The sequence below is a fragment of the Ornithodoros turicata genome, chromosome 1 (genome assembly GCF_037126465.1).
Source record: "Ornithodoros turicata isolate Travis chromosome 1, ASM3712646v1, whole genome shotgun sequence".
Taxonomy (NCBI): Eukaryota; Metazoa; Arthropoda; class Arachnida; order Ixodida; family Argasidae; genus Ornithodoros; species Ornithodoros turicata.
In genome coordinates this window covers 140,482,764-140,508,867 of record NC_088201.1, presented here as the reverse complement: position 1 = coordinate 140,508,867, position 26,104 = coordinate 140,482,764, and the positions used below count along the sequence as shown (strand labels likewise).

Genomic DNA, 26,104 nt, shown 5'->3' with positions numbered 1-26,104 from the left:
CAGTTAGGCGACAGTATTAAACGTCTGATCACTGACATCCATCATACGTACGTTTGTCTGCTTACCTCTCATTCAGGCGTTCGTCTATGGCTCGAACATCTTCGAAATCCACGAAACGAATTCACGGTCTGCTCACATACGTAGACGCCAGCTACACAACGGTCAGACGGGTCGGCGCCTCCGAGAAACGAACGCGGGCGAATCCACCGGTCAAATGAGCCTCAGCCAATCACGATGGAGAAAGGTCACATGGGGGACCGGAGCAAATGGAAAGTAAATAGCAGGAATTTGCCGGGAAATGCCAGCGGCGACACTATTTTTGCGGCGGCGAAACCCGCTTACTGTGCCTCCTCTGGTTTATAGCCCAATCTGGCAACCCTGATTGAGGGCACTGCTAGAGGCTCCACACGGGTCCACTCCCCTCCTCTTCTCCCACGCAGCACATTCCGCTCGAAGGAGTTCGAGAAGGAAGGGGGGAGTCACTGCCAGAGAAACGGCGACTGGAGGGTCAGGACCGCATCTGACCCCTCGCGACTCCCTTTTTTTCTTAGAGTGCACTGGTAACTTTACCGCACACACTCCAGGATCTGAACGCCTAATACAGAGTATTAACCCTGCTCCAAAGAGCTATAAGCTTCTGTACGATCCTCGCATGGTTCTCACACTTTTACATTCTATGCAAACGCGCTAGGGATGCGAAGAATTACGAGTACTACTAACGACACATAAAATCCAAGAGCCATCTACTCAGGTTACTCTTCTGGCGTAATATGCACAAAAATGTGGCCCGTCGGGCAGACAAACTACTCTTCTATATATCAGAGTGTGGTGACCAATTCCCAGTCAAGGACAGACTTTTGAAAAAAAAAGAGAAGAGATTCTTCAAAAATATTACGCACAGACTAAATGTTAGACTCCGTTAGATCAATGGACAATACGTCATACCCGCAAGAATTTCAGTGGCTTATAAGGTGTGTTAGTCACCCATAAATTACTGTGAGGACTGAGGAGCTCCTAACGGCTCACATTTCACGCGAAGAATCACAGTAATCCCTTCGGCTTAATGGAGGTGCTAGCACTGTTACACAGATAGTCGATTTTATAGGTCATGTATCGTTACTATGGATAGAGAATACACGTTTGAAAAAAAGATAATCCCAGAACCTGACCCTGTCAGAGCACTTCGCAAGTGTTGGCAAGAAGGGCTGAGAAAATTACAACGCGACGAAGCACGAGGGCTGTGTCAACAATAAAAAAATGTCTAATGTGATGCCCCTGTCCCTTCTGAACCCATCGAGAACGTTAACTGTCGTCCTCGCATATAGTAGTGGTGTATATGCCGTGGGATGTATAATGCGGGATGATGACCTCAATGAAAGCAGTGAGTAAAAGTGATCGAGTGCCCGTGGCGGAACTACACCACTCCCATTGGTCATCACGTACGTTACCGAATACACTATTGCGACATCGCATCGCCAACGTCTCGTTCATGAAGCAAGGGACACATGTTCACTATCTCTTACGTTTTCTTCCATGAATGCTCACATTCACACACAGAGGAAAATACTGAGCCGGACAATGACAACTGTTAAGCCTCACAAACACCTCGTTGGTTGGGCCTCCAGGAGACTGAAATGTTGTGTTCGTCTGAATTATTCGCTCAGCCTCCTCAATCTATGTCTGTACGCCGACAGCATATCACATTCTAACATTCACAGTGGACAATGTCATACAGTTCGTACTAGACGAAATGGAACTAACTCGTTGACAGGACTGCGATAAAACAACAATGTAGGCAATAAGTAAGCAGGCTCCACGAAACATATTTGAACGTGTGCCTGTAACACATCAGACTAAACAAATGTTCCCACCATACACCCGGTCAAGCGGCAAGCGTTGAGTAATTTCCTGTCAGCATTCGTGTTGATATTTATCTTTGAATTCTGCTAACGTTGTTGCAAACACGCATGTCCACATACTATTTGCTATAACTTTTTCAGCTTGCTTTTTTGCCTCACGGATTAGAGACGCGTCTGTTAAATCAAGAGAAATTGTTCATCGCTGGAAATGTTTGGAGATGGAATTAGGAGTGAGAGGAGACCGGGCAATCAGATTGTTTGAAAGCTGTGTGGGACTATGACAACAGAGCACGAAAGACTGAACATTTCACCCCCATCACTCGTGCAGCGGTAGTCGAAAGCTGTATCCGCTAAATGCGTACCCCAGCTTCTCGAAAACCTAGAGGCCATCATATTCGGGGGCAGCATTAAGCGTACTTAGTGAGGGGCAAAGGGTGGTCGTGTCCCCTGGAGATCCAACGTCACTTGCGGAAGCTGCGCTCTTTATTCGGGGGTCGTTACGGTTTATGCTCACATATCGTAACGTTATCAACCTCTGAAAACCCACACCGTCCATCACTTCTTAGCGTCCGCTCAAGGCGAAGAGGAGAGGGGGTTTCCGTCTGCCCCGCTTGGAAGCACTTTCCGCTCCCAACGCTCTTGAAAATAAAAATCCAGGGAACGCCCATAGGAGAAGCTTCTAGTGCTGGCCAACAAACGGTGTGAAGAAGCAAGATCTGCCTACAAATAAGGTTGTAATCCCTTTTCCGATCACGATACATGGTTTTCCTTTCTTTCTTTTTCATAAGGGATTTAGTGTAATTTTTTTAGTTGTGGGAATATACGAAACCTGCAGGGCTTTCGCCTTAAAACTTGCTGATCTATTGGAAATGACAAATACATCGACAAATACAAACAACACAGACATTTCAAAATACACATCATAATACAGAGAGGAAGGTGCCATATTTACCCATGCTGTAGTTCCCTCCCTAACATAACTAGGAGCGGAGCACAACATGCACTCCACAGCTGGGACAACAGCGGTATATTTCAAGCAGGGGCTCTATTGATCATTATTTCAAGATCCCTAAAAATGGCACAAAGTCGGATGTCTCTATCAAATGTCGAACTGCTAATCTGTTCCCCCGGGGAGTGCCGCTGCGTTATCCCGGGCTTCCCTATTTTCCCTTTCCTTTTTTTTCTTTTACTTCGCATTAAACATACCCCCCCCCCTATTAAAACTAAGACGATGCTGTTCCGTAGTACGAACCGATCCACTCTGGTTATTTCCAATGCTGCGGCACGTTGGATACGTGACACCCATCAAGGACCCTTCAGGGTGTTCTCCTTAGTAAATTACGAAGTGCTGTCCTGTGTAAGTCACGCCTACAACGTGCTGGGGAGTTCGAGCTAATATTGCGAATGATTATTCTTGCTGAATCCCTTCCAGCTGATCAAGCTTGCGTCATACAAAGCCCATAACAGCCTGCAACAAGGTATGAGTGCTAGAACGCATGTATCCTGTTATCCTTGAAAATTATGATCTGTCAATCTCCGATGAGGAGAAAGAAGCAGTTCTGTATACGGAATGTGAACTAAACACCCGCATCCTATGGCAACACACGTGCTTGCACGTGAAGTTTGGATTATCACGATGAACAAATCAGAAGAGGCAGGCCCACTTCTCTGAAGGCATTCACACAACGGAGCTCTATATGCTTGCCATCTGAACATGCACAAGGTCTCATCGAAACTCCTGAGCCTTGTCTGAGAACTCATGGAGACGTTTTTTAGTCTCCTAAACGTTGCGCTTAAATATTCGACTACGCTCCTGCTGGGCAAAGGCAGGACTTGAACGAGAGGTATATCAAAGCATTTACGAGTGAGGAACGCGGTACAGAATATTAAGTAAATAAAGCTTGCGGATGATCGAATACAAACAAGTTTCTTAAGCGTGTCATCCCTTTGTTGTAAACGAGTAACCGTGAAAACGAATTACCGAATGCCTTCTTTAAAAAGATTGGCGTCCCCCAGCAGAGCAGATTCCCATGAGCCATGATGCCGATCCTGTCACCTAAGACGTCCGCTTCCTCCATGTCATGTGTGGAAAGCATTATACTGCACCGTTCCCTCAACTTTAGAAACATATCCCAAAGCTCCCTTCTGATCTCTGGATCAATCCCCGCCGTGGGTTCGTCCAGAATGACAACCTGCAATGGAGAACTGTTTATCAATAAGCGTTCCCTCAGGCGAAAATCTGAACTGATCCCAGAATAGTTCTAGTTTAATGCGGATGTCCCAGCTGAATTCCCAAGTGGGGTGGCTGGTTCCACTTTGGTGAACTCAGTGGAACGAGTCTGGCGTGAGGTGGTTCTAGAAGTCCAGCTGGAATCTCACAGGTACCACTTTGTTCCCTCAATGTTCAATTATTCCTCTTGAGATCCCAAGCTGGGCAGCTTCCCCCATTGAGATGTCATTTGAGCAAGAGTCCACTCTTGCTGTGTACCCTTCTGATTTTGTTTTACCTACTTTGATCTACTTTAGCACATGCATGACCTATCTTGCTGCTTTTTATCCAGCTGCGTCTGCGATAAAACATATGCCTAACTTCAATTCGTGCTCATATTCTCATCTAAAGGTGAATAACATAAGATACCAGGAAAATATCAACAGAAGCCAAAATGTCAAAAAGAAGCTGAATAAACAGAAAAAAAGAAGGCAACAAAGAAGAAACAGATTGCAGAGACTGATGCAATGGAGATGCAACAACTGTGACGACGACGCGGCAGCCACTGGGGCACGGGCCAGTACGGGCCGGTACGACAAGCGGCTGGGGTTGAAATTCAAACAGCAAAGGAGCATCAGTGGCTGTTGGAAAATGGAAGGCGCGTTGCAGCAAGTTTGTTTTGCTTTCGGTTGCCTTATCATTATCCCGTATGCGATATTTGCGTGTGCTTAAGGCGCTTTCTAAGAGAATGCGATGACAATGATTCCTGTGAAACACTGTCTGTATCCCGGATGAGTTTCGACGCTAAAAAGACGTACACGGCGTACGGAAGAAACAGACGATGACAAATGCCTGACAGAACGCGTGTCAGAAACGCCTGACAGACACACATCTGACAGAACGCGTGTAAAGGAGGGGGGACGATTGGGTGATAGCCCCAAAAATGTCAGTGCGCGCACACACACACACGCGCACGCACACAACTGCATGCATGCATGCAACTGCACATACTACAAATGCATGCATGCAGGGCGGTCCACCAACCATGATAGAAATTCATGCACAATGAAATAAAAATGTTGCCTATATGTGGGTAGGCAACAAAACGTATGCCCCGGATATTCATGCGGTCAAAGGATTTTTCTGCCAATAACTTTTCCCACATATTGGTAACATTTTTATTTCATTTGAATTGACGGAAAGTTAATTTCTTGAATTGAACTCCGAAATTTCCCAAGGCAACCTCACGTTTTCTTCTCGGAAATGGATTCCCCGTGGTCATTCTACTCAGAATAGCACATAATCCCACTCGTAATACAATGTCAATTGCCGAAATAAATTTGCCGGAAATCCGTGGAAATGAGCCCTTGGCTCCGCCTCTTTTTTGACGGCTGTAGTTTAAGCGAAAAGCTGCGAAGAAAGGAGGTTATATTGACATGCCACACGAGGAGGAAAGGGTTACAAGCCTTACCCAAAGAAGAGTTCCGTTGCTAGGTGTCAACTTCGCTCACGTCAGTCTCAGGGTCGCGCTCTCTTTCCTTTATTCATATTTTGCTCAGTGTGTTTGCTTCTGGGTGCCCGAGAACGCGCTCCTCCTGCACGCGGCAGTTCTCACTATGGTCTGTTTTTCTGTATCACCTTATTGACATGAACCTGTGTGTGTGCGAGAGAGAGAGAGAGAGACTTCTATGCGCACGAACGCCTGTCAGCGCTCTTCTCCTTTCAATAGAGTTCGCCGAGAACTACGTCATCGTGACGTGGTCTGCCTACTGGCGGCAAAAAAAAAAAAAAAAACAGGTGTATATATCAGCCAGCACACGCGAATAGTTCTACGTGCGACCGACGCCCTCCACTGTGACGCTTCACTCGCTGCAATGTTTACATAACACTGAGAGGTCTGTTCGTTGGTTTCAACATGCTGCAGATTTCTTCACATTCAACACACTTCCTGTGTACTTTTATTTGGTTATCATTAGCAGCTCTTTCAATGCAGAACAGGGTACGTTTCCCTGTCCAATAGAAGACGAAAGTTGAAAGCAAAAGGAAAGGCGTGAAAGCAACATATCACCATGCACTAGATATGGCTAAAAGTGTTCGAAGCTTTCCTCATCGGCTGCAATGCACAGGTGGGCTCTCCGAATTGTGTCCTTCGCGGCCCTTTTTATTTCGGATCTGGAGAGCGACGAGCAGAAAGCAGTGATTTTTCCCTGCAGGTCAGTGGTGATCATGGCTCGCTTCGGTCTACTTCGTCTTTGATGCGACCCCAGAGGTAAAAGTGCATTGGCGGGTCAGGAGACCTTGCAGGCCATGACACTGTACCAAATCGGCAAACCCACTTCTCCCAGAACATCTGACGGAGGAGCTGTACTGCACGCCGCACGCTGTGAGGTGGAGCCCCATCGTACTCGAACCATCCGCGTATTCGTTCGGCAAGAGGCAGGTCAAAGCTGAACACATCATCTGAAATTTCGCTACAGTAGCGGTTGACATTTAGGGATCCCATGAAAAAGATTCGTCCAATAATGGTTCCGTTATAAATCCCGGCCCATACATTGAATCCCCACTCGTACTGGTGCTTGCAGTCTCGCAGACAGTGTGGGTGTGTTTGGCTCCAATAATGCGCGTTGTGGAGATTAACTTGAGCGCTATGGCAGAAGTGGGCTTCATCAGTCCAAAGGACCCTGTTCACAAAGTTTCTGCTTTCCTCTGTCTGGCATAGGAACCAGGTACAGAAATCCAGCCGTTTCTCCTTGTCGTCCGGCTGGAAATGTTGATGAAGGCTCACGTGGTACGGGTGGAGTTTGTGCTTGTGTAGTATCTTCTGCACACTTGGCTTTGATGTCTGTACTCGCGTCGCCAGGGCGCGGACACTTACGTGGGGATCATCTACTTCTTTCAGGACCTTGTCTGTTTGTGTTGACGCACTGGCAGTGATTGGGTGTGACCGGCTCTGGGTACCGGAATATAAACTTCCTGTTGTGGACACGCCTTATGATACAAGATCTCACCCCTCTAGTTCCTGGAAACATTTCACTTGTGGGAACCGATCATATTGAATGCCACCAGATGGCAAAACTGTGCGGCAGACGGGGTAGAGGGGCGTGTCCGCGCCAGGACATAAAAGCGCGGTCATGAGAGATACGGGGTTGCTTTTGCGGGCAGAGGGCAAGGCTGTGCGTAAAGGTATGAAATAAACCTTTGTTTGTTGCTCGAAACTTTTGCTTGATGTGTCTTCCTCGGCGACGGAGAGGACGTACTGACGCCCCGAGGTTGTGGAAACACGGGTTTCCGCAACTGGCGCCCAACGTGGGGCCCGAACCCGCGACCCCGAGATTAAGAGTCTCGTGCTGTACCGACTCAGCCAGCCGGGCCTATCTTCGAGCCCATCGCTTTAATGGCATTGAAGCGCTGGCGCAAAAGGCTCGCACAATTGAAGGCGACCTCTTAGCGGAATTCGAGTATCAGCCCCAGCCGCCGCCTGAATTGGCGTTAAACCGCGCTGTGCGTGGTCAGCGGGAGCAGTCTCGGTTGAGCGCCTACCTACAGGGGTACTGGATGAGCACAACCGCAATTATTATGCGGAGCCATGACGCCGAGCACCTGATCCCTTCCGTTATGAACAGAGCCCCTGTACCCAGCATCAACGTCCACCCTCTTCTGGCAGATCTTTTGCGCATCCACCGACGGAGCAGAGATCAGTAGCCACTTGGACTGTTGTCGCTGATGGCCGTCCAGTCTCTTGGGCATCCAGGACAAAGTGGACAGCTCAGCCACGACCTCTCCGTACAGACGACCCGCGAAGAGCCGTCGCCCCCTTTGGAGGACTCGTGCTGTCGGACCGTCACCCGAATGACACCCCGCTACCTTACACGGAAGAAATTCGCCTCCTGTGCTTGGTGTGTCGGGTACCCGAAATTCATCGCCGGACCTACCGCCGGGGCACACTTTATCGGACCAGGGTCCAGACGGCCTCCCACCCCCGGTACAATGATTTGTCAGAACCTCTAGACACCATACGGAGGCTGCAACCGGAACTCCTGACGGACCACCTCCTGCCCCCCCCCCCTCGTTGAGCGATCCGGAGAGTACGGTTCGGGGAGGTTGATAGTGTGGGTAATGGACAAGAATGTGCTCTAGACCTTCAATGGCACCGCAGAGGCTGCCGTGGGGAGAGGCAACTTGTCACAAGCGGTAGCGCCACTGTGCTGTGAAGGCCACATCGAAGCGGATTCGATGAACTAATGTGGCATCTTGAAGAGAGAGATGTGCAGGCATGCGGAAAGCGAGCGCTGGATCAACTCTGCTGTGCTGCAGAAAGAAAAGTATGGCAAAGAGTTCCGCAGCTATGAATGAGGTTTGATGCGAAAGGCGACGTCCTTCAAATACGGCTTCAGATGGGATGACGAATGCCGACGCGGACTTTCCATTTCGAGATGCGCCATCGATGTATGCGGCGGCAGAGGTAGAAAACTTCGCGTCTACGACAGCATAAAAAATAGGTTCGAAGGACTTGAGGAGGAACGTGATCTCTGCGGTCCTAGAGGTCCGGAAGACGTGCGAGGGTGGGTGGCTTAGGCAGAAACCAGGGAACGTTCGGCGGTGTGACGTCCTTAGGTATGAAGCCAGTGAGAGCCTGGCGTGTCCTCTGCCCTAAGCGATGAAAATCACTTTCAGGACGGTATCGAATTTTCCTGCCGAGTGGGTGACGGGGATTGTGCGCACGTCAACGTAGGAAGCGTCGACCCCTTTTCATCTCACTGAGGACCTCTACCGGAAGTTCACTAGCTTCAGCTAGGACTTGTCGTGTTTCAGTCATTCTTGGAACTCCAAGGCAGCGACGAAGGCTTCGGGCGAACAGTGTCCGAGGGGTATTTAACGATGTTGTAGAAACCCTGTGCAAGACTGGAAGCCACAGTCGCACAGTAAAGCACAGTCGCACTCACCAAAGCCGCGTGAACGGCTAGAAGGGAGAGTGGATCAAAGCCTCAACCTAAGCCGAAAAGATGTTGAATTGCAGGAAGCCACCGCTGCAGTTTGGTTTCAAGGTGCTTAATGTGGCGAGCCCAGCGTAGGTTCGAGTCAGGACCACACCAAGAAAGCGATGGGCAGGCTCGAGCTTCTTTGCACCCACCCAAATGGGGAAATTACTCATAGCCTTGTGAGACAAAAGCTCAAGAATGAAACGTAGAGTGCCTAAGCGCAACGACGGCGCATTTAACATGTATGCGCTCGAATATATATCTCCGAGCATAGGGTAAACTGGGGCTACTTGAAGACGGGGGCAAGTCGAGGACAGTTTGGGTTTTTAGGGTGGCATTTTCTTAGCAATACTTTTTCTCACCTGTGACACCAGGGGAAGCCAGATGTTGTCTGGACCTTGAAGTAACGTGTTGATGTTCTGCATGTTGCTTTAAAGACGTGAGTCGCTGTTTTGCAGATGTGGTCGAGGTAAGAGGGGCCTTTTCTTGTCCCATGAGGGCCGGCGATAGAGGGGGAAGGAGCGAGTAAGGCGACCGCCGTAGGCCGCGCGGTTGCATAGGCCTCGCGCACGAAGCCCTCAACCAGATATTACTGCAGTAGGATCTTCAAATATGCACTTAATCGCACGCGCGATCTTCTACTAAAACATAAATGAGAGAAGAATGTGTTGTGTCATTCTGTCAGCCGGTACTGCTAAAATCTCACACTGCGAAAATGTGATAATTTCGTATCTTTTCATTACTGCTGGTGTGAAACAGGCTCCGCGATGTGCCTTTGCCTCAGGCCCCGCACACCCTGTGGCAACCACATCGCAGTAGTTCCACCGACTGATAGCGACACCGGAGGGAACCGGTCGGGACTGAGGGGGCGTTCCCTGATGAATTAAAAAGCGTGGCGGAAAGAGGAAGAGGGGCAGTTGGTTTTGCTGGATGCAAGCCGAAGGTCTGGTTCTGTCAAAGGTACAGTAAACCATGTTGTTTGTTTTAACCTGTTGTGCTGCTTTTTCCTTCGAGCGCGGAACGGACGGGCTGACGCCCTGGGGTTGTGGGCACTGAGGTTTTCACAGCTGGCGCCCAACTTTCGGGGTCCGAGCTCGTCCGTCCCGTAACGGGGAACACGCGGCACTGGTTCTGTAGTAGTAGTAGCATATTGTAGTTTTCTAGTTTATAGTTTATTGCTGTTTGTGTGTGTGTGCGTGTGTGTGTGTGTGCTTGCGTGCGTGTTTTTGTGCTTGATTTTCTCCAGCCCCCGCCCGGTGGACGAGCCCTCGGGGCTGATGGCTGACAAGGCGAAGGTGCCCACGCCGCAGTCAGACGCCATTGCAACGGCAGAACTCCTGTCACGCATGACGGAGTTGTCTTCGTTAGTGGTTCAACGCCTTAAAGCCGGGTCGGTCGCGCCGCCGCACGCACAAGCGCCTCTACGACTCAACTTACTCATGCCTACATTCTCAGGGTACACAGATGAGAAGTCTGCCGCCGATTTCCTGGACGACCTTACCGCCTATCAGACGGGTATGGAAATTTCGGACGAAGCTCTAATCCAACGCGTCCTGCAGGTTGCCTTGGTCCGAGACGCCGCGCACTGGCTTCGGTTGCAGTCGGAGTTTACGTCCTTTCAGGACTTCCAGAAGCGGTTCAAAAACGAATTTCTTCCTTCGGATTACGAATAGCGTGTCCTAGAGGAATTGCACAAGCGTACTCGACATACTGAGGAAAGCTTGTCTGAATTCGTCCGGGCATTGTAAGATCTGTACTTCAGAACGGATCCCACTACTACGGAAGAGCAGCGCGTTGCACGGGCTATCTGTCAGTGCCACTCGCGCTACCGGTCCTATTTAAGCCATCGCTTTACAACCATTGAGGCGTTGGCCCAGGAGGCTCGTTCAATACAAGGCGACCTCCTGGCAGAGCTCGAATACCGGCCCCCTCCGCCCCCGTTGCGTTGGAAGCGTTGAAGCGTTGGCACCGCGCCGTGCGCGGTCGGGAGGAGCAGCCTCTGTCGAGCGCCTGCATGCAACAGGTTTAGGTGACAACCCCCGAAATTCATACAATGCGGAGTCATCCCACCGAGCCCTAAACCCATTCTTCTATGACCAGAGGACGATCCTTGCAGGACCGAGCCTTGACAGACCCGTCTCGACCCGAAGTCGCGGTCAACCTGGTCTTTCAGCTAGCGAAACCCACTGCAGCGGGAGCGGCATCTTGCGTCCCCGCAGCCACGAGCGCCTAACGGCTGTCAGAATTGCGGCAGCCCTGACCATTTTCATCGGGAGTGCCCGCGTCAACGACCAAGCCCCGTAATGTGCCATCGGGAAACGGTCGCAGTCGGAGTCCACGAATGCTCGCTCAACGATGTCGGTAAGTTGCGAAGAAAGCGAGCAAACGATTACTATCAGTCAAAAACTAGCTTTGCAAGCGGTAAGATAACGCAAAGAGATGCTTTGGCTTCTCTTGCTTTTCCTATCCGAGATTTCACCGAGGATAAGGAACCAAACATCGCCGTTCGAATTTCGGGTAGGTACATTGCCCTTATCGACACAGGAGCTACACTTTCCCTTATCGGGGACAGTGTTTACGAACATTGCGTATCACGGCATGCGGAATTGCAATCCACAGATGTCACTCTTCGTCTTGCTCCCACTGACACCGTTCCAGCACGAGCTGCAGTTGTGCTTTGGATACGTTTTGATGGGAGACGACGAAAGCCGCGCTTCGTGCACCTTTCTGGCCAAGCAGTTCCAGTTATTCTGGGCAGAGACTTCATCATTCGACAGAAGTTTGCGCTGGACCTGCCCAATGGAGGATACGTGCACCACGGCTCGTCGGGATTTTTCCGCTTTGCCGCAGCACAGCAACACTGCTCAGCACAGCATTTGGGGTCATTCCATGGTCCCGAGGGGCAACGCCGTCAGCTTGAACAAGTACTGCGGCAGTGTGCCGGAATCTTTACGGAAAAACACAGCACACGGTGTCACAGCACAGCATAGACACCGGTAACGCTAGGCCCTAGCGTTGTAATCCGACACCATTGAGTGTTCATAAGCGTGCCCTATTACACGCTACTCTAGACGAAATGCTCCAAACCGGTGCAGTTCAAAGGTCCCAGAGCCCGTAGGCATTTCCTGTTGTTCTGGCTCCGAAACGTGATGGTACGGCTAGGTTATGCGTCGACTTAACGCAGTAACTGTAAGGGACTCTTACCCCTTCCCGTCCATTGAGTCTATCATGTATTCCCTGGGCAACGCAACTGTGTTTTCAACGCTTGACTGTACTACATACAACGCAAGGCACAACGGCTTTCGTTTTTGCTAATGATACGAAACAAATATAAGATAAATCCTGGAGATAAACTCTCCCCTTAGGTGAGTTTCAGGCCTTGCTAGTGTACGCTTGTTGTCCGTACTACTGCGTTTCGTGAAGAAACGATTACGTTACTTCTGTGTGTGTCCAGCGCTCTAATATCAGCGGCGTGGCAGAGCGGATGTAACGGTTTCTCGTTCGTGATGCCACTGTGGCATGTGATGAACTCGACTCCTAGTATTGCCTTTGCTCTGATTCTTTTATTGTTTTCAATGGTCTAAGAGGTTTTCAATTGGAGGATACAGTAGGGAAGCTATGAATTGAGCCTGTGTAGGCAATAAGGAGATAAATCGAAAAATCCCAAACCGAGAAAACTGCAAGTGAATATTTGGTAAAGTAATTGCAGATGAGTTTCCTACAATAGCGCAAATGCAAAATGTGTAGCATATATGCACGTGTCAACTTTACGTGTATGTCCCGTTAGCATCGTTTCTGGGTGTGTGACTTAGCAGAAATTGAACAAAACCCTGGAGCATGACATAGCCCCGTTTTCTATATACACCGCACGCACAAGGCTTTCGTGCAGGGAAAAAAAGTTTTTACGAGTCGGACTTTCGTGGTGGCAGCAAGACGGGCAAAAAGTTGATCCTGATTACCGTGCTGCTAAACGAGCACAATCTTGAAAATAATGTTCTCTATGGCCAGTTAAATACGACTTACTAGCATTGTGCACACGTTTTCCCGATTACAACGCTCAGTAGCACTGCCGACAGGGTCACGTGAGGTAGGAAGAACATGTTTTTCGAGTGGAAGTTCATTTCCGCATCGTAGCAAAATTTAAGCTACACCATTGGTATGCGTGAGTAGAAAAGGGGCCTGATCTGACTGTGCAGCACATTGACACGCATGCATTTCTCGTTTCTTACCCTCCTATAACGAGTTTATAAATTGCAACACGGTCCTAAATTTTCTTTGCTACGTACACACTGGTATGTAGATCTCATTGCAACAAAAGTACTAAAAAGGGGATAATTCGACTTAACCCCATGTTGCATACAGAGGTTCAATTATAATTACGTACCTGCGGTTGAGTCACAATTGCAATGGCTGCACTCAGTCTCCTCTTCATGCCTCCGGAGAGCGCTTTCGCCAGTTCATTAGCCTTGGGCGACAAGTTCACGCTAGCCAGAACGTTGGATACACGCGCTTCCAAATCCTTGCCAGACAACTGAGCTCTAAGCTGCGCAGTAATCATTGCCTTTTCTAGAAAGCTGCATACATTTCTTCAACAGGACCTTCCGGTAACTTACTGAACCAAAAAAAGCCAAGTGCTCTTGCGCTGTGAGTTCTGGGAAGAAAACATCGAACTGCGGGCACAGGGCGATATTCTTTTGTGCACTTGCAGTATTCTTGACGACATCAAAGCCGCAGATGACAGCAGTGCCTTCTGTTGGAGGCAAAATACCTAAGAACAAATGGTGGGTTAACTCAATCGTATCATAGACCGGCAATAGCACTTCCGTACGAGTATGAGACTATTGAATATGATGGAAACCTATCATAGTAAACAAAACATTGTGAAATTGATCCGGCTCAGTTAAACCCAGTTAGCCTTACACATACGTGGAATGTGTCGCGGTCGAGAAGGTTGCGGCAAAGAGAGCCCGAGACCAGAAGTGAACCGGAGGCGACCGTTCTGTTGACCATGCAAAAACGAACACACCTTTATTCAACCAGCCCCGAAGCACCCCGCCGAATACACGCGCAATCGCTTTTTCAAGCATTCGTCGTCTTCCTTACGACATCTCCCCCATTGAGATACATCTTCACCGTTAACCAAACACACGGCAGGAGTATGAGTCTTGCATTGTAGTCCCCATACTAAGTCAATGAACACCACACTCAGTCAATCCCGTACCGTTCGGGTTTGCGGACCGTCCTTCCGGACCGGGTTTTGAGACCTCGAATTTCGGGCTCCCGCGCTGTGACCGTCTCAGGTTGCACGGATGCCCGTCCAGGATGCGGAAGCCTTGGATCCACCTGTAGATGTTTGCGTGTTGATGTTGTTTGATGTTGTCTCGTCGCTCCCTCGCTTGTCTGGACGACATATGATCTCGGGGAAGGACCCCGTCCAACAATGGTGCCATGTGACGCAGCCCCCGCCAGAATCGTCACTGGAGCATTGTCGGGTAGCTCCTGTCGTTCGCACGTTCTCCGTCGAGTGTTATAAGCTGACGCTTGCGCTTGCTGCATGCTGTGATACGTCCTCCTGTAGGGAGCCATATGGTACCATTTCGGTACCCGATTCTTGTGGTGCGTTGGGGTGTTGCATCTGATCTTGCGACCCATGAGGAGCTCGGCTGGTGAGAAGCTACATGGTCCCGGCGTCGACCGGTGAGCCAAAACTGCCTGGTCAATGTTCGTAGCCTTTTTAATGAGTGCTTTCGCAGTTTGGACTGTTCTTTCTGCTTGCCCGTTGCTCTGCGGGTAATATGGGCTCGAGGTTACGTGCTTGATACCGTTTTGAGACAGGAACCGCTTGAATTCTTGGGAGGCGAATTGAGGCCCATTATCGGAGCGAATGACATCCGGAAAACCGAACCTTGCGAATACAGGGGACAACTTCGATATGACATCTGCCGTTGTCGTCCTCTTGAGCTTTACAAGCTTGTAGCATCTTCGCCGCCTAAAGACGACGAGCGCCCAGCTCGCTGGAGCGAGCGACGATGAGCGCTCAGCTGACCCAAGCGCGAGCGCCTGGTTCAGTTTAATCACTTTCAGTTCTGACACAGAACTGGCTGGTTGTCGGCTCTTTCTTCCGTGGCACCTTTGCCACATTTCATTGACCCGCGTTTGGACCTACGCGCTCCTGAGCTAATGGATCCACCCACTGGGGCACTCCCGTCTCCCATGACTGACCCATCAGCTGGGGACCGTGCCTTGCGCGCAGACGATCCTGCGATCTCGACGAAAAAAAACCCAAGTGCTCTTGCGCTGTGAGTTCTGGGAAGAAAATATCGAACTGCGGGCACAGGGGGATGTTCTTTTGTGCACTTGCAGTACTTCAGTACAGTACTTGCAGTACAGTAAAACTTCGAGAAATAATCGATAACTACGAGATAGTTTCGATGACCGGCGTAAAATATGCCCATGCCAATTATCTCCCAAGGTCTGTCCGGGGGAGGAGACTGAAGCAGCGGCTCAGTGGCAGGCCGCCTATTCAGTTGACAATTTGGACACTTTTGTACGTAGCCTTGACGATGAGCGCTTAAGCCTGGCCACCAAACCGCCTCTCTGGCTCGTGCCCGACACCTTGAGACACCTTGATGCCCTGAGTGCAGGCTTTGTGCTGGTGACAGCCGCCTTGGCCGCTGAGCGACTGGTACCACGTCCTTTATTGGAATTGCCTGAGTCTGAACCAAGCAGTGTCCAACGTCGGTAGCATTTCTAGCGAAAGCTCAGAGATGCTTGACGAGAAAGTTTCGCGCCGTTGACTGCTGTGCACAGGTTACATCCGCTCCAACGTTGATAGAAATACCACCTATATCGAGTGTGTAGCGACCGGAACAAGGGGACTGAACAGGGCTTTGCGTATTCGTTTCCTCGTCTTTGGCACTTGAACAGCGAAGCAATTGTTCAATTTCAGAAGGGCTCAAATACACGACTTCCATATCCCGTACCTGTTACGCAAAAACAGTTCGTTTCTGCCTCGACCAACATGCGTTCCACATCCAGTCCATACCGTTTTGTAAAGAGATCTGTGCTTGTCACCGTGACAGCATCCTTGTGATCGGTACTTTGACCTTCACTGACTTTGGAGAGCGGGGAGGTACAACAACTTGTTTCAACAGCCAAACCCGTTGCGTAGATATGTTTGCAGTTACTTGGAAGGTATCTCTGCCCCAGTCATAACAGCTTGGGAGGTCTCAAGGAAATCATTCCCCAGCAAAACTTGCTTGCGTCTGCTTGCAAGTGAGGGACAACGATGAATGGTTGGTCAGAAGTATGGTCGTCAACTAAGACTGTTGCTTTGACGTGCTCTTTAACTATGAGGGGTTGACCGTTGGCTCCTTCCAGTCGTACAGATGATGGTGCAATATGAACACTCTCATTCAGCAGGAACCTTGAAGAACCAGAATCTAAAAGCGCTAACTGTCGACATCAATTCAGTTTGATGGGGATGACCTTTCGTAGTACGTGCTGGTGGTGGTGGTATATGTAATTTCAGCAAATCTGTAATGAATCGTGCGATATAGCCGCTTGTATATGATAATTTGATCTCACTGCTTTCTTGACGGATGCAATGCCATTTGCAATGATTACGATTACAGCTGGTGTTGAGTATTCCAAGTCTTCGTTAGCCGACCTCAAAAGCTCCACTATGAATCCCAGTGGTCCTTCCGATGTTGATGTGCAGATATATCTATAACTATTGTTGATTCGGCATAAAAATTCTTGCAGCTTCAATTCTGTAATTTCTACCACATCTCCGAATACGACGAACATGTCTAGGAAGCATTGAAATGCAGTGATAATGGATTCATTTCGAGGCTCTTCTTTTTCGGAGCAGTTTTTTTATCACATCTTCCCATGAATTATGGTAACAAGTGCAAAATCGGTCCGTTTCTTCAATATAGAGCAAATGTCTGTTCTATTTTCAAGTGTGCGTCTACAGTTAATTAAAAGCATGTTAAGCAGTTAATTAAAATGGGTTAATTAAAAGCATATCCGTGCTCACTTTATTGTTCAGGAATTTGTCATGCCATCTGGTTCAGAATGTTATAAACATCCCGCCCGTGCCGCCATGAGAATGATGGAAACTGAATTAAAAAAAATTAATGTGGATGTGTTAGAAATAACGTGTGCTTTCAATGACTCCGTGTACAAGACAGCGCGAGAGTCCTCCCCTACCGTGGTGTGGGGGAAGTTTATGGTCGTCGGCTTCCATCACTCACTTTATTGTTTGAATCCACTATACAGGGTGTCCACGCTAAGTGTGAACAGATTTTTAATATATATATAACACGTTTTCCAAGATGAAATCAATTGCAATATAGCATATGCTGAAGGGCACTCCCTAGGAGGGCATTAGCAAAGTCCAAAGGCGATGTCTCAATTAACTTTCATTAATTAACTTTTTTAATGATAAAAGCTACAAAGTTGTCCCAATGAGAACATCTGTTCCTTTCGGTCACCTGATATCGTAGCCGTTTTCAGAACAAAAATCCGTTCGATAGATCGCCCGCAAAAAATTCGTGAAGGAACGCAACTTTTTCTTTATTTTGTTCATTGCGCTTCGTAGAAGACGCGTCTTTCCTTCACCTGTACAGATTCCTGTACAGATTCTGTGGTGTGTTCACGCTGTTTGCTTAGAAATAATTTGTCTGAATTAATTATTGTTTTGACTTTGTTTCAGATGTTCACTCGATTGATATTCTGTGAGTTAAGGATTATGTATGCATGATGTATTAGTTGTGCCTCTGTAGGAAACTTTTAAATATTTCTCGCTTGCTTAGAAAATGACTGTCTGAAATAATTATTGTATTGTATTTGTTTCACTTGTTCACTAGATTGACATCAATAGAAATAATCTCTCAGTTGGGAAAGCCTCACATTTCTGAGTTGCATTTCGGATATGATGTTTCTGTGTGGGTCATCTAGGTAGAACTTTCTGTTGCAAGATATTACATTAAAAAATTTCAACGCTTCTGGTTTTGATTGAGTATTGTTTCGCTGATGTTAGCATAATATTTCGTGCCTGCTTAGAAAATGCTTGTCTTAAACCGGTTTGCTCTGATATTGATGTCTATTCTTGGTTCTTGCTGGCTATTGATTGTTTTGATATAATTCTTGTTGTGTTCTTCAGAATTGTATACTGCTAGCAACTATTTGCGATAAATGTTGAATAAAAATATCGCCTCTGGACAAACTTGGTTGGCCTTAGGAAGGAAAGGAGTTGCCTCAGGACAGAAGCCGCCGATATTTCGAACAGAGACTGTTCTTCTGGGCACCGTCCTCATCAATGGCATGGTATTTAAAGGGTTAGGTGTGACGTGTTTAAAGGTTCATGCGAATTGTGGGTCAACAGCCCGGAGGGAAGAAAGGTTCCGTACGGGCTTTTACGGCCGGAGTGAATGGCTGCTTTGTTAGAGTGCGGAGGGGATTATGTGAACGTAGTGATCTAGGCTACAGACCGGTTACAGAAAAATGGAAGGTTCACGAACACGGGGACGAAACGGGACAACAGGGAAGAATTGGCAAGCATAGCGAAAGATAAGGAGGTTAGTGGTTACGTGGGGAAAACTCCAGAACCAGCAAAGGTTTTTTTTCCTTTTTTCTTTTAATATTTGTAATGCAAAGTTGTGGCATGCAATAAAGAAAGTAGAAAGCAGTGGCCATGCAGAACATAACGGATGATAATGGAGGTAGAAGGGAAAAGCATATTTTATTTGTGAAGTGTTTCTAGGGTGCCTTGTGATTTGTTGATACCGGACGGGTGAAGAGCGTTGAACTTGTATATGAGATAAGACTCCCTATCACGTCTGTCACGTGTGGATCTAAACCCGGTTTCTAGAATATATAGTTTAATGTTGTCAAAATTGTGACCAGGAACGTTAAAGTGTTCGGCGACTGCTTTGGGGAGTTCGTTGGACGTGTCGGTTCTGTGTCCGGTAAGGCGGTTGTTCATTTGTTGGCCGGTTTCACCAATGAATTGCATAGAGCAGTCACCGCATTCAATGCAGTATATGACATCGGAGCTTGTGCATGTGAATTCGTGGTTAACGGGGTGGGTGTAATTGCTGGCAGTGCTTTTGATGGAGTTAGCGTGTTGAACGTGCTTGCATGTTTTGCAGCGCGGGAGGTTGCAGGGTCGTGTTCCCGTGTACGGGGTGCTTGTTTTGCTGATTTTGGCATTGACCAAGGAGTCTGCCAGGTTTTTTGCGCGTCGGTATGTCACCTGTATGGGATTTGTGAATCTATTGCTAAGTCGGTCACTGTTTTGGATGAGGGGCTCGTGCTTCTGTAGAATGGCTTTGACGTTTGGAAGTGCGTTGGAATATCTTGTGATGAAGCTTATTTGGCACGCGTCAGGATTTTTTCGGTTTTCCAGAACCTCGTCTCGATCGAGTGTGAGTGCATTGCGACGGAATTCGGTTAGGAGGGAGTCTGGATAGTCCCTTTGGGCAAGTGTACTGCAGAGTTCGTCAAGCTTCTCAGCGTAATCTGTGTCGTTTGAACAAATTCTGCGTAGTATTACACTCAGCCCATTAGGAATTCCAACCTTACAGTGACGCGGGTGGTGACTCTTGAAGTGAAGGTATTGTTGTTTGTCAGTTGGCTTTTTGTACAGGGTTGTGATGAGGTTGCCGTTGTCTAGTGATATTGTGGTGTCGAGGAAGTTAATTAAGTGAGTTGACTGTTGTGATGTGAACTTTACGTTGCTATGCGCGGTGTTCAGTAGATCTATGAACTTTTGAAATTCATGTTCCCCGTGTTCCCATATTATCAGTATATCATTGATGTATCGAAGGTACACCGTGGCTTTCAATGAGAGGGCGCTGAGAACTTTGTTTTCTAAGAACCCCATGAAGATATTTGCGTATGTGGGTGCAACAGGTGTGCCCATACTTGTACCGTGTACTTGTAGGTAGTGTTCGCCATTTATCTCGTAGTAGTTCAGTTTAAGGACCAAATCCATTAGAGCGAGTATGGTTTCCGTGTCTTTTCTGGTGTTTGTTGTAGAAAGGGTATTGCAGAGGGCTGTGATTCCGTCGTTGTGTGGGATGTTAGTATACAGTGATGTCACATCCAGCGTGGCTAGTATTGTGTCCGTACCCAATGTACAAATCACAAGGCACCCTAGAAACACTTCACAAATAAAATATGCTTTTCCCTTCTACCTCCATTATCGTCTGTTATGTTCTGCATGGCCACTGCTTTCTACTTTCTTTATTGCATGCCACAACTTTGCATTACAAATATTAAAAAAAAGAAAAAACCTTTGCTGGTTCTGGAGTTTTCCCCACGTAACCACTAACCTCCTTATCTTTCGCTATGCTTGCCAATTCTTGCCTGTTGTCCCGTTTCGTCCACGTGTTCGTGAACCTTCCATTTTTCTGTAACCAGTCTGTAGCCTAGATCACTACGTTCACATAATCCCCTCCACACTCTAACAAAGCAGCCATTCACTCCGGCCGTAAAAGCCCGTACGGAACCTTTCTTCCCTCCGGGCTGTTGACCCACAATTCGCATGAACCTTTAAACACGTCACACCTAACCCTTTAAATACCATGCCAATGATGAGGACGGTGCCCAGAAGAAGAACAGTCTCTGATCGAAATATCGGCGGCTTCTGTCCTGAGGCAACTCCCTTCCTTCATTCAACCGGTTCGCTGGATTTCTACCCATCTTGGTTGGCCTTAAAGGGGCCGTAAACAGGTACAAAAGGTGCACATTTCTTTGTGTTATATTATTGGAACTTAGGCCGTGAAAACCCCTTGCAATTACTAACGCTCAAAAACAAAAGGCGCTTGCATACGGATGAAATATTCACTGCACTCTTTCGCATTTTAGCTCCGCCCCACGCTCTAACTTTACGTCATTTTGACGTAGCGCTTTCCCCACCAATTACGATTGAGTGTTCCACGTACGATTTTATTTCAAATGCGGAATTGGACTAGATGAACGTGAATCCTCTTCTATTCAAAATCTAAACAGTTAGAGCCTCAAACTGAGAAAGAAATGCGTTTAATTTAGGTATCATACGCGCACTACGTTTTCTGGGCAGTAGCACGCAGCACACCACGAGCGCGAATATCTTCGTCATCTTCGAATCGTTCCGACAACTGGGCTGCCGTACTTTGGTTTGAGTATGGTTTGAGCCACGCGGCATCGCGTCACCAGCTCGCGTGGTACAGTGGATAGCGTGCTGGCCATGTCACATCGTGACTGGGAGGAACCCGGGTTCGAATCGCGTCATGTGATAGCAGCCCAGCTGTTGACGTTTGCGCCAGCCGGAGATGTTGAAGATGTCATGACGTTGAATTTCGGAACCACGGAACGCAAAACGTCGTTTCACACAAACAAACTGAGCGCTCCGACTCACAGCTGGTAACGAAGTAAGTTTATTGGCTGGTAATTTGAAACGTCATGTGCGCAGCTCGGCCCCCCGATTGGACGGCAAAACGCTACGTAGCCATGTGACGTATGCGTTGTGGAGAGAGGCTCGCTGGTTACTCATCTTTGAAAGCAGTTATACGGGTCAATGAGCTGGCACGAGCCGAACGAAATGTATATTTGGGTATTATGAGCTGTGTTCTTTCATGGGGTATCATTATTTCAGAAATGTTTGGTGGCCTGTTTACGGCCCCTTTAAGAATGTCCCCCTTTGGGGAGAGAAGGAATGGAATGTGTAAGAGAGCGAGCCCCCCACTCCATGGAGGCACAACTCATGCGCAGTTTGTTCGCTTTGACTGTATATATGTATACAGAGAGAATGTCTCCCCGCTTTGAGGAAAAGGAAGGAAAAGTGAAAAATAGCTGGCTTGTTCTTTTCTCACTGTAGCATGTCCATTTTCTGTGTGTTGGATACCTCCATCATCGTAAGGTTCGTCTAGAATGAAAATTGCATAGCGTTCGCTTCGAGTAGGTCATGAGGATGATTTATCGTGGTTCAAATGATAAATTATTTTCCTCTGTTGTTTATGTGTTGGAGAATGCGCCCCTCAGAGGAACCGCTTCCCTCTGATATCGTTGTCTGGTCTCTACTAGTGCTGGCTATTGTGTTCTTCAGCCTTAAGTCTGTGCTAGTCACAGTTGGAAGTTATTGAATTTGGAATGTCTTCTCGTTTTGATAGATTGTTTCGCTATTATTTCCCTACATGTAACTCTTGTTTGTGTGTTGAAGGATGCGTCGGTTTTGTTTCTCATATCGTGCTAGCTATTAATTGTGCTGTGTTGATTCGAATTATTCAGCTTCAGCGCCTTATACACATCATTGAGAACCTGGCAGTAATATGCACTATTGATATCGAGACATGTGATCCGTCGGTTCTTGAGGATCAGGCGCTCCACAAGTTGGATGTTCGCAGGAACTCTTACAATGGGCTCTGAGCCGCCCCGGTCGGGATCATCCTGCACTGATGTACAGCTGTCTCGGAACCGTTTGCACCACTCAAACGCATTGCTGCGGCTAAGTGTACCGTGGCCATACTGAGCCTGAAGTCTTCTGAGAATTTCAGACTTTACGCCTTCATTCACGAGAAACTTCATGACAATTCGCTGTTCGATGTGCACGCTGACCTCGTTGTCGGCCATCTTGTCCAGCACGTGTCTGTTTTGCACAAACTTTGGACCAGCACGTGGTGAACGCGGAGGCCTGTCGCGTGTGAAAATGACGAAAAACAAGTAGCGCGAGCTATTTGTACACTCGTGAAGCAGAAAGTCCCGGTTTGACTTGGACACCCCTCGTACATACTTGCACGTAAACTGTCCACGCGCCACCCACCGCGCACGACAAAAAAATTGCAAATGAAGTCGGCCCATGCGGAAAAATATGCTACAATAAGCGTACGGGTAGCCCTCCGCCCACACGCCGCCTACCGGTAAGAGCACGGGCAGCCCCACGCGCGACCTACTGCGCACATGAAGAAATTGGCGAGCGAAGTCTGCCCAGGCTGAAAATGAGCGATCGTAAGCGCACGCGCAGCCCTCCGCCCACCGATAGGTAGCCCTTCGCACACGCGCCGCCCAGTGTGCGAGGGAAAAAAATCAAGTAGGCGCAGACGCGACGATGGAGCGGCCCTAGCCCACACCGTATACTGCTCTTCACCACTACGCTATCCGCCTCCTTTCGTTCTCGACCCACATCCCTACCATATGAAGGGAATTGCCTCAGGAAGAGGGCCGCCGATATTTCGAAAAGGTCTGTCCTTCATTCGAAGACACTCTGTCCGAAATATGGCCGGCTCTCGTCCTGAGACAATTCCCTTCATACTTCCCTAGCGGGTCGCTGGATTTCTACCAGACTACAACCCTACCGCATGGCTCTTGCAAGAGGAATGCGAGTTTGCTCTCGCGGGCATCACATCACAGCTGGCCAGATTCCGCCACGTGGTGAGCATTGTACCCCAAGAAGTGGCTGCATAGTTCATTGACGTCCTCTCCGCGGTGCTTCAGGTCAACCCTTACGACGCACTAAAGCCAGCTAGTTTAAAGCGTGCCACCGCCTCTGAACGCCAGCGTCTACGGAAACTGCGAAAGCTCGAAGATTCAGCCGCATGACTTCTTCCAGGTTTGATTTTTCAAGCTTCCCCGTGCATGCTTCAAATCGGTGGACCTCGACATAGTAAGCCCAACATCTCCTTGAGCTTGAGGAGGGACGACGAAGACGGAAAACAGCGACAAGACAGGGCGATGCTCAGACCAGCAATAACAAGTTTATTGACCCAAAACACTAGGCGGGAAGAAGTATGTCACAAAGCGAAGGGGCCAATGTCAAAGAAGGTTGACTAATACAACGGGAAGTGCGGGCGATAGTGGAAGCTTCCAAAAGAAAACGAGGAGCATCATCTTTGATAACATGTACAATTCCGAAGGAGCACAATGTACTGAATGTGGAGTGCAATGGGGGTGGAACGGCAGGTGGGAGGCCTTGAACAGACCCGTGAAACTAAAGAACATTGATCAGACACATACCGTCCACCCCCACTTCACTCGACTTTCAGTACATTGTGCTCCTTGTGTTGTTGGTTGCGACCACGAAGGCATACAGCCTTCACAGGATGAAACATGCTTAGCAATTTCTGAGGAAGAAACATTATTTTTAACATTTGACACGTGCTGTTCATTAATGCATCTCTTCGTTTGGCCCACATAAAAGACACCGCAACTGAAAGGAATGCGACCAGACCACGACCGACCACGTTGACCAGAGCGAATGAAAGTGGTGAGGGAGGAGAGCTTATTTCTGACAGTGAAGGTGACGCGGCCACCCCCTGTAGAAATAAGCTACCTAGTGCATGGGAAATGTGTGTAAAGGGGAGTACAACTAACTTCTTTCGCACAGGAGAAGTAGGAGGCTGAGAAACAAGTAAGGAAAAAAGGTGCTTATGTAGAATGTCAAGTTTGTAACCTGCGGATCCTAATCTCTGAAGTTGCTTCTCTAAAGACTCAGCAACCGTGTGGTGACAGGACTTCTGGGTGGCAACCGAGAGGAGGAATTGAATGATCAATGAAAACAGATAAAAACGGGCAGACTTGTCCGTCTCAAGGAGTACGGCGGCAAATCTTTCTGAATGGCAAAGCGCCAACTGGCACCTGGAAGCAACGGTAAGGAAGGGAAGTCAACGGCAGAAGGGGCCCGGGATATGCACTTCGCTGTGAACGCAGACTTAGTGTCACCGCCTGAAGGATAATCTATGGTAGCTGTATGAATGGAGGGGCCAAGATCACAGCGGGAAGGGGGAACATTTATAGCGTGCTTCGGTCCATGGGCAAGCTGAGCGAGCGCACGTGGCAACAGGGCAATTTGATTAGGTTTCAGCAGTAAGGAGGACCTCGGGGTTGGGGAATCACGCTGAGAAGGCAACCGGACAGAACGTAAATAATAGTTAAAAATGGTAGTTAGTTAAAATGGACCGAGGCATGCTATAAATGTTCTCCTTTCCCGCTGTGATCTTGCCCCCTCCATTCATAAAGCTACCATGGATTATCCCTCAGGTGGTGGATACACATTTCGTATTTCAAGATCGCAACTTGTTTTTGTGAACAGGGAACAGTATGTACCTGGACATCTGGTTACTCGTTGCCCATGGTACACGGTCCCCATCCATATTCTTTATCTCAGGGAAGTGCAGTCTCTTTATTTCCAGTCTACAACGTGCTTATGAGCAAAGGCATCGGTATGTACGTGGACGTTTCTTGTTACTCTCTACATGGCCACCGTTCATATTCTTCGTCTAAGGAATAAAGGGAAACTATGCAGCTTCTGTTGGGTACTTCTGTTGGGTTCTGTTGGTGTGTAAGAATAGCCGAGAGTAGAATCTGTTACACTGATACACCTTTGTGGGTCGGATGGCATTTTGTATCAGATGATACTTGGAGAACGAAATGCAAATTACAGGTGAGCGTACGGGTAATACGTCAGCTCGTTACTTGAGGTTTCCGTCTTGTGTGCCATGTGCGTCATGTGCGGTCAACTTCTGTCGCCGCTACGTCGACGACACGTTCGTGATTCTCAACAATGACCACGAGTTCCACTCGGTTCTAAACAGCATTCAGCCATCGATCAATTTCACTTACGATATGGAACAAAATGGCAAGCTTCCTTTCTTGGATGTGTGCGCGCGCCGATATAGCTCGGGAGGCATTCAGACGTATGTCTACCGAAAGCCTTGTGATACCGGCAGTTTCCTTGGTTTTGACTCACCCCACCCCACGGAGCACGAACAGAGTGTGGTACGAACGTTAGTTATCCGGTCTGAACAGTTATCATCCTGAGCCGAGTTACGGGCTTCTGAGGACGCGATGATCTCCGATTACTTGGACAAACGTGGCTACCCACGCAGGTTTATTGAGGACACTCACAAACGCATGCAAGCATCTGGATCGCAGGACGGGGACCGCACCCGTCTGACACGCGTTGTCATCCCCTATGTCAAATGCGTTGCTGAATGTATCCGCCGGGCTTTGCTTCCGTTGGACATCATGACTATATTCAAACCGCGTGTTAGACTCCGAAGTCTCATATCGAA

The 26,104-nt window shown here is 48.3% G+C and overlaps 1 protein-coding gene across 1 annotated transcript in view; it reads right to left on the bottom strand.

Annotated features, from left to right (window-relative positions):
* The window catches only part of LOC135385990 (phospholipid-transporting ATPase ABCA1-like), a 246,497-nt gene that overhangs the window by 122,972 nt on the left and 97,421 nt on the right, over positions 1-26,104 (bottom strand). The window contains exons 11-13 of the mRNA XM_064615667.1: positions 13,661-13,815; positions 13,432-13,590; positions 3,841-4,051 (exon numbers count right to left, since the gene is read on the bottom strand). Of these exons, the coding sequence (XP_064471737.1) occupies positions 3,841-4,051; positions 13,432-13,590; positions 13,661-13,815 (525 nt within the window). The remainder of the gene's footprint in view (positions 1-3,840; positions 4,052-13,431; positions 13,591-13,660; positions 13,816-26,104) is intronic.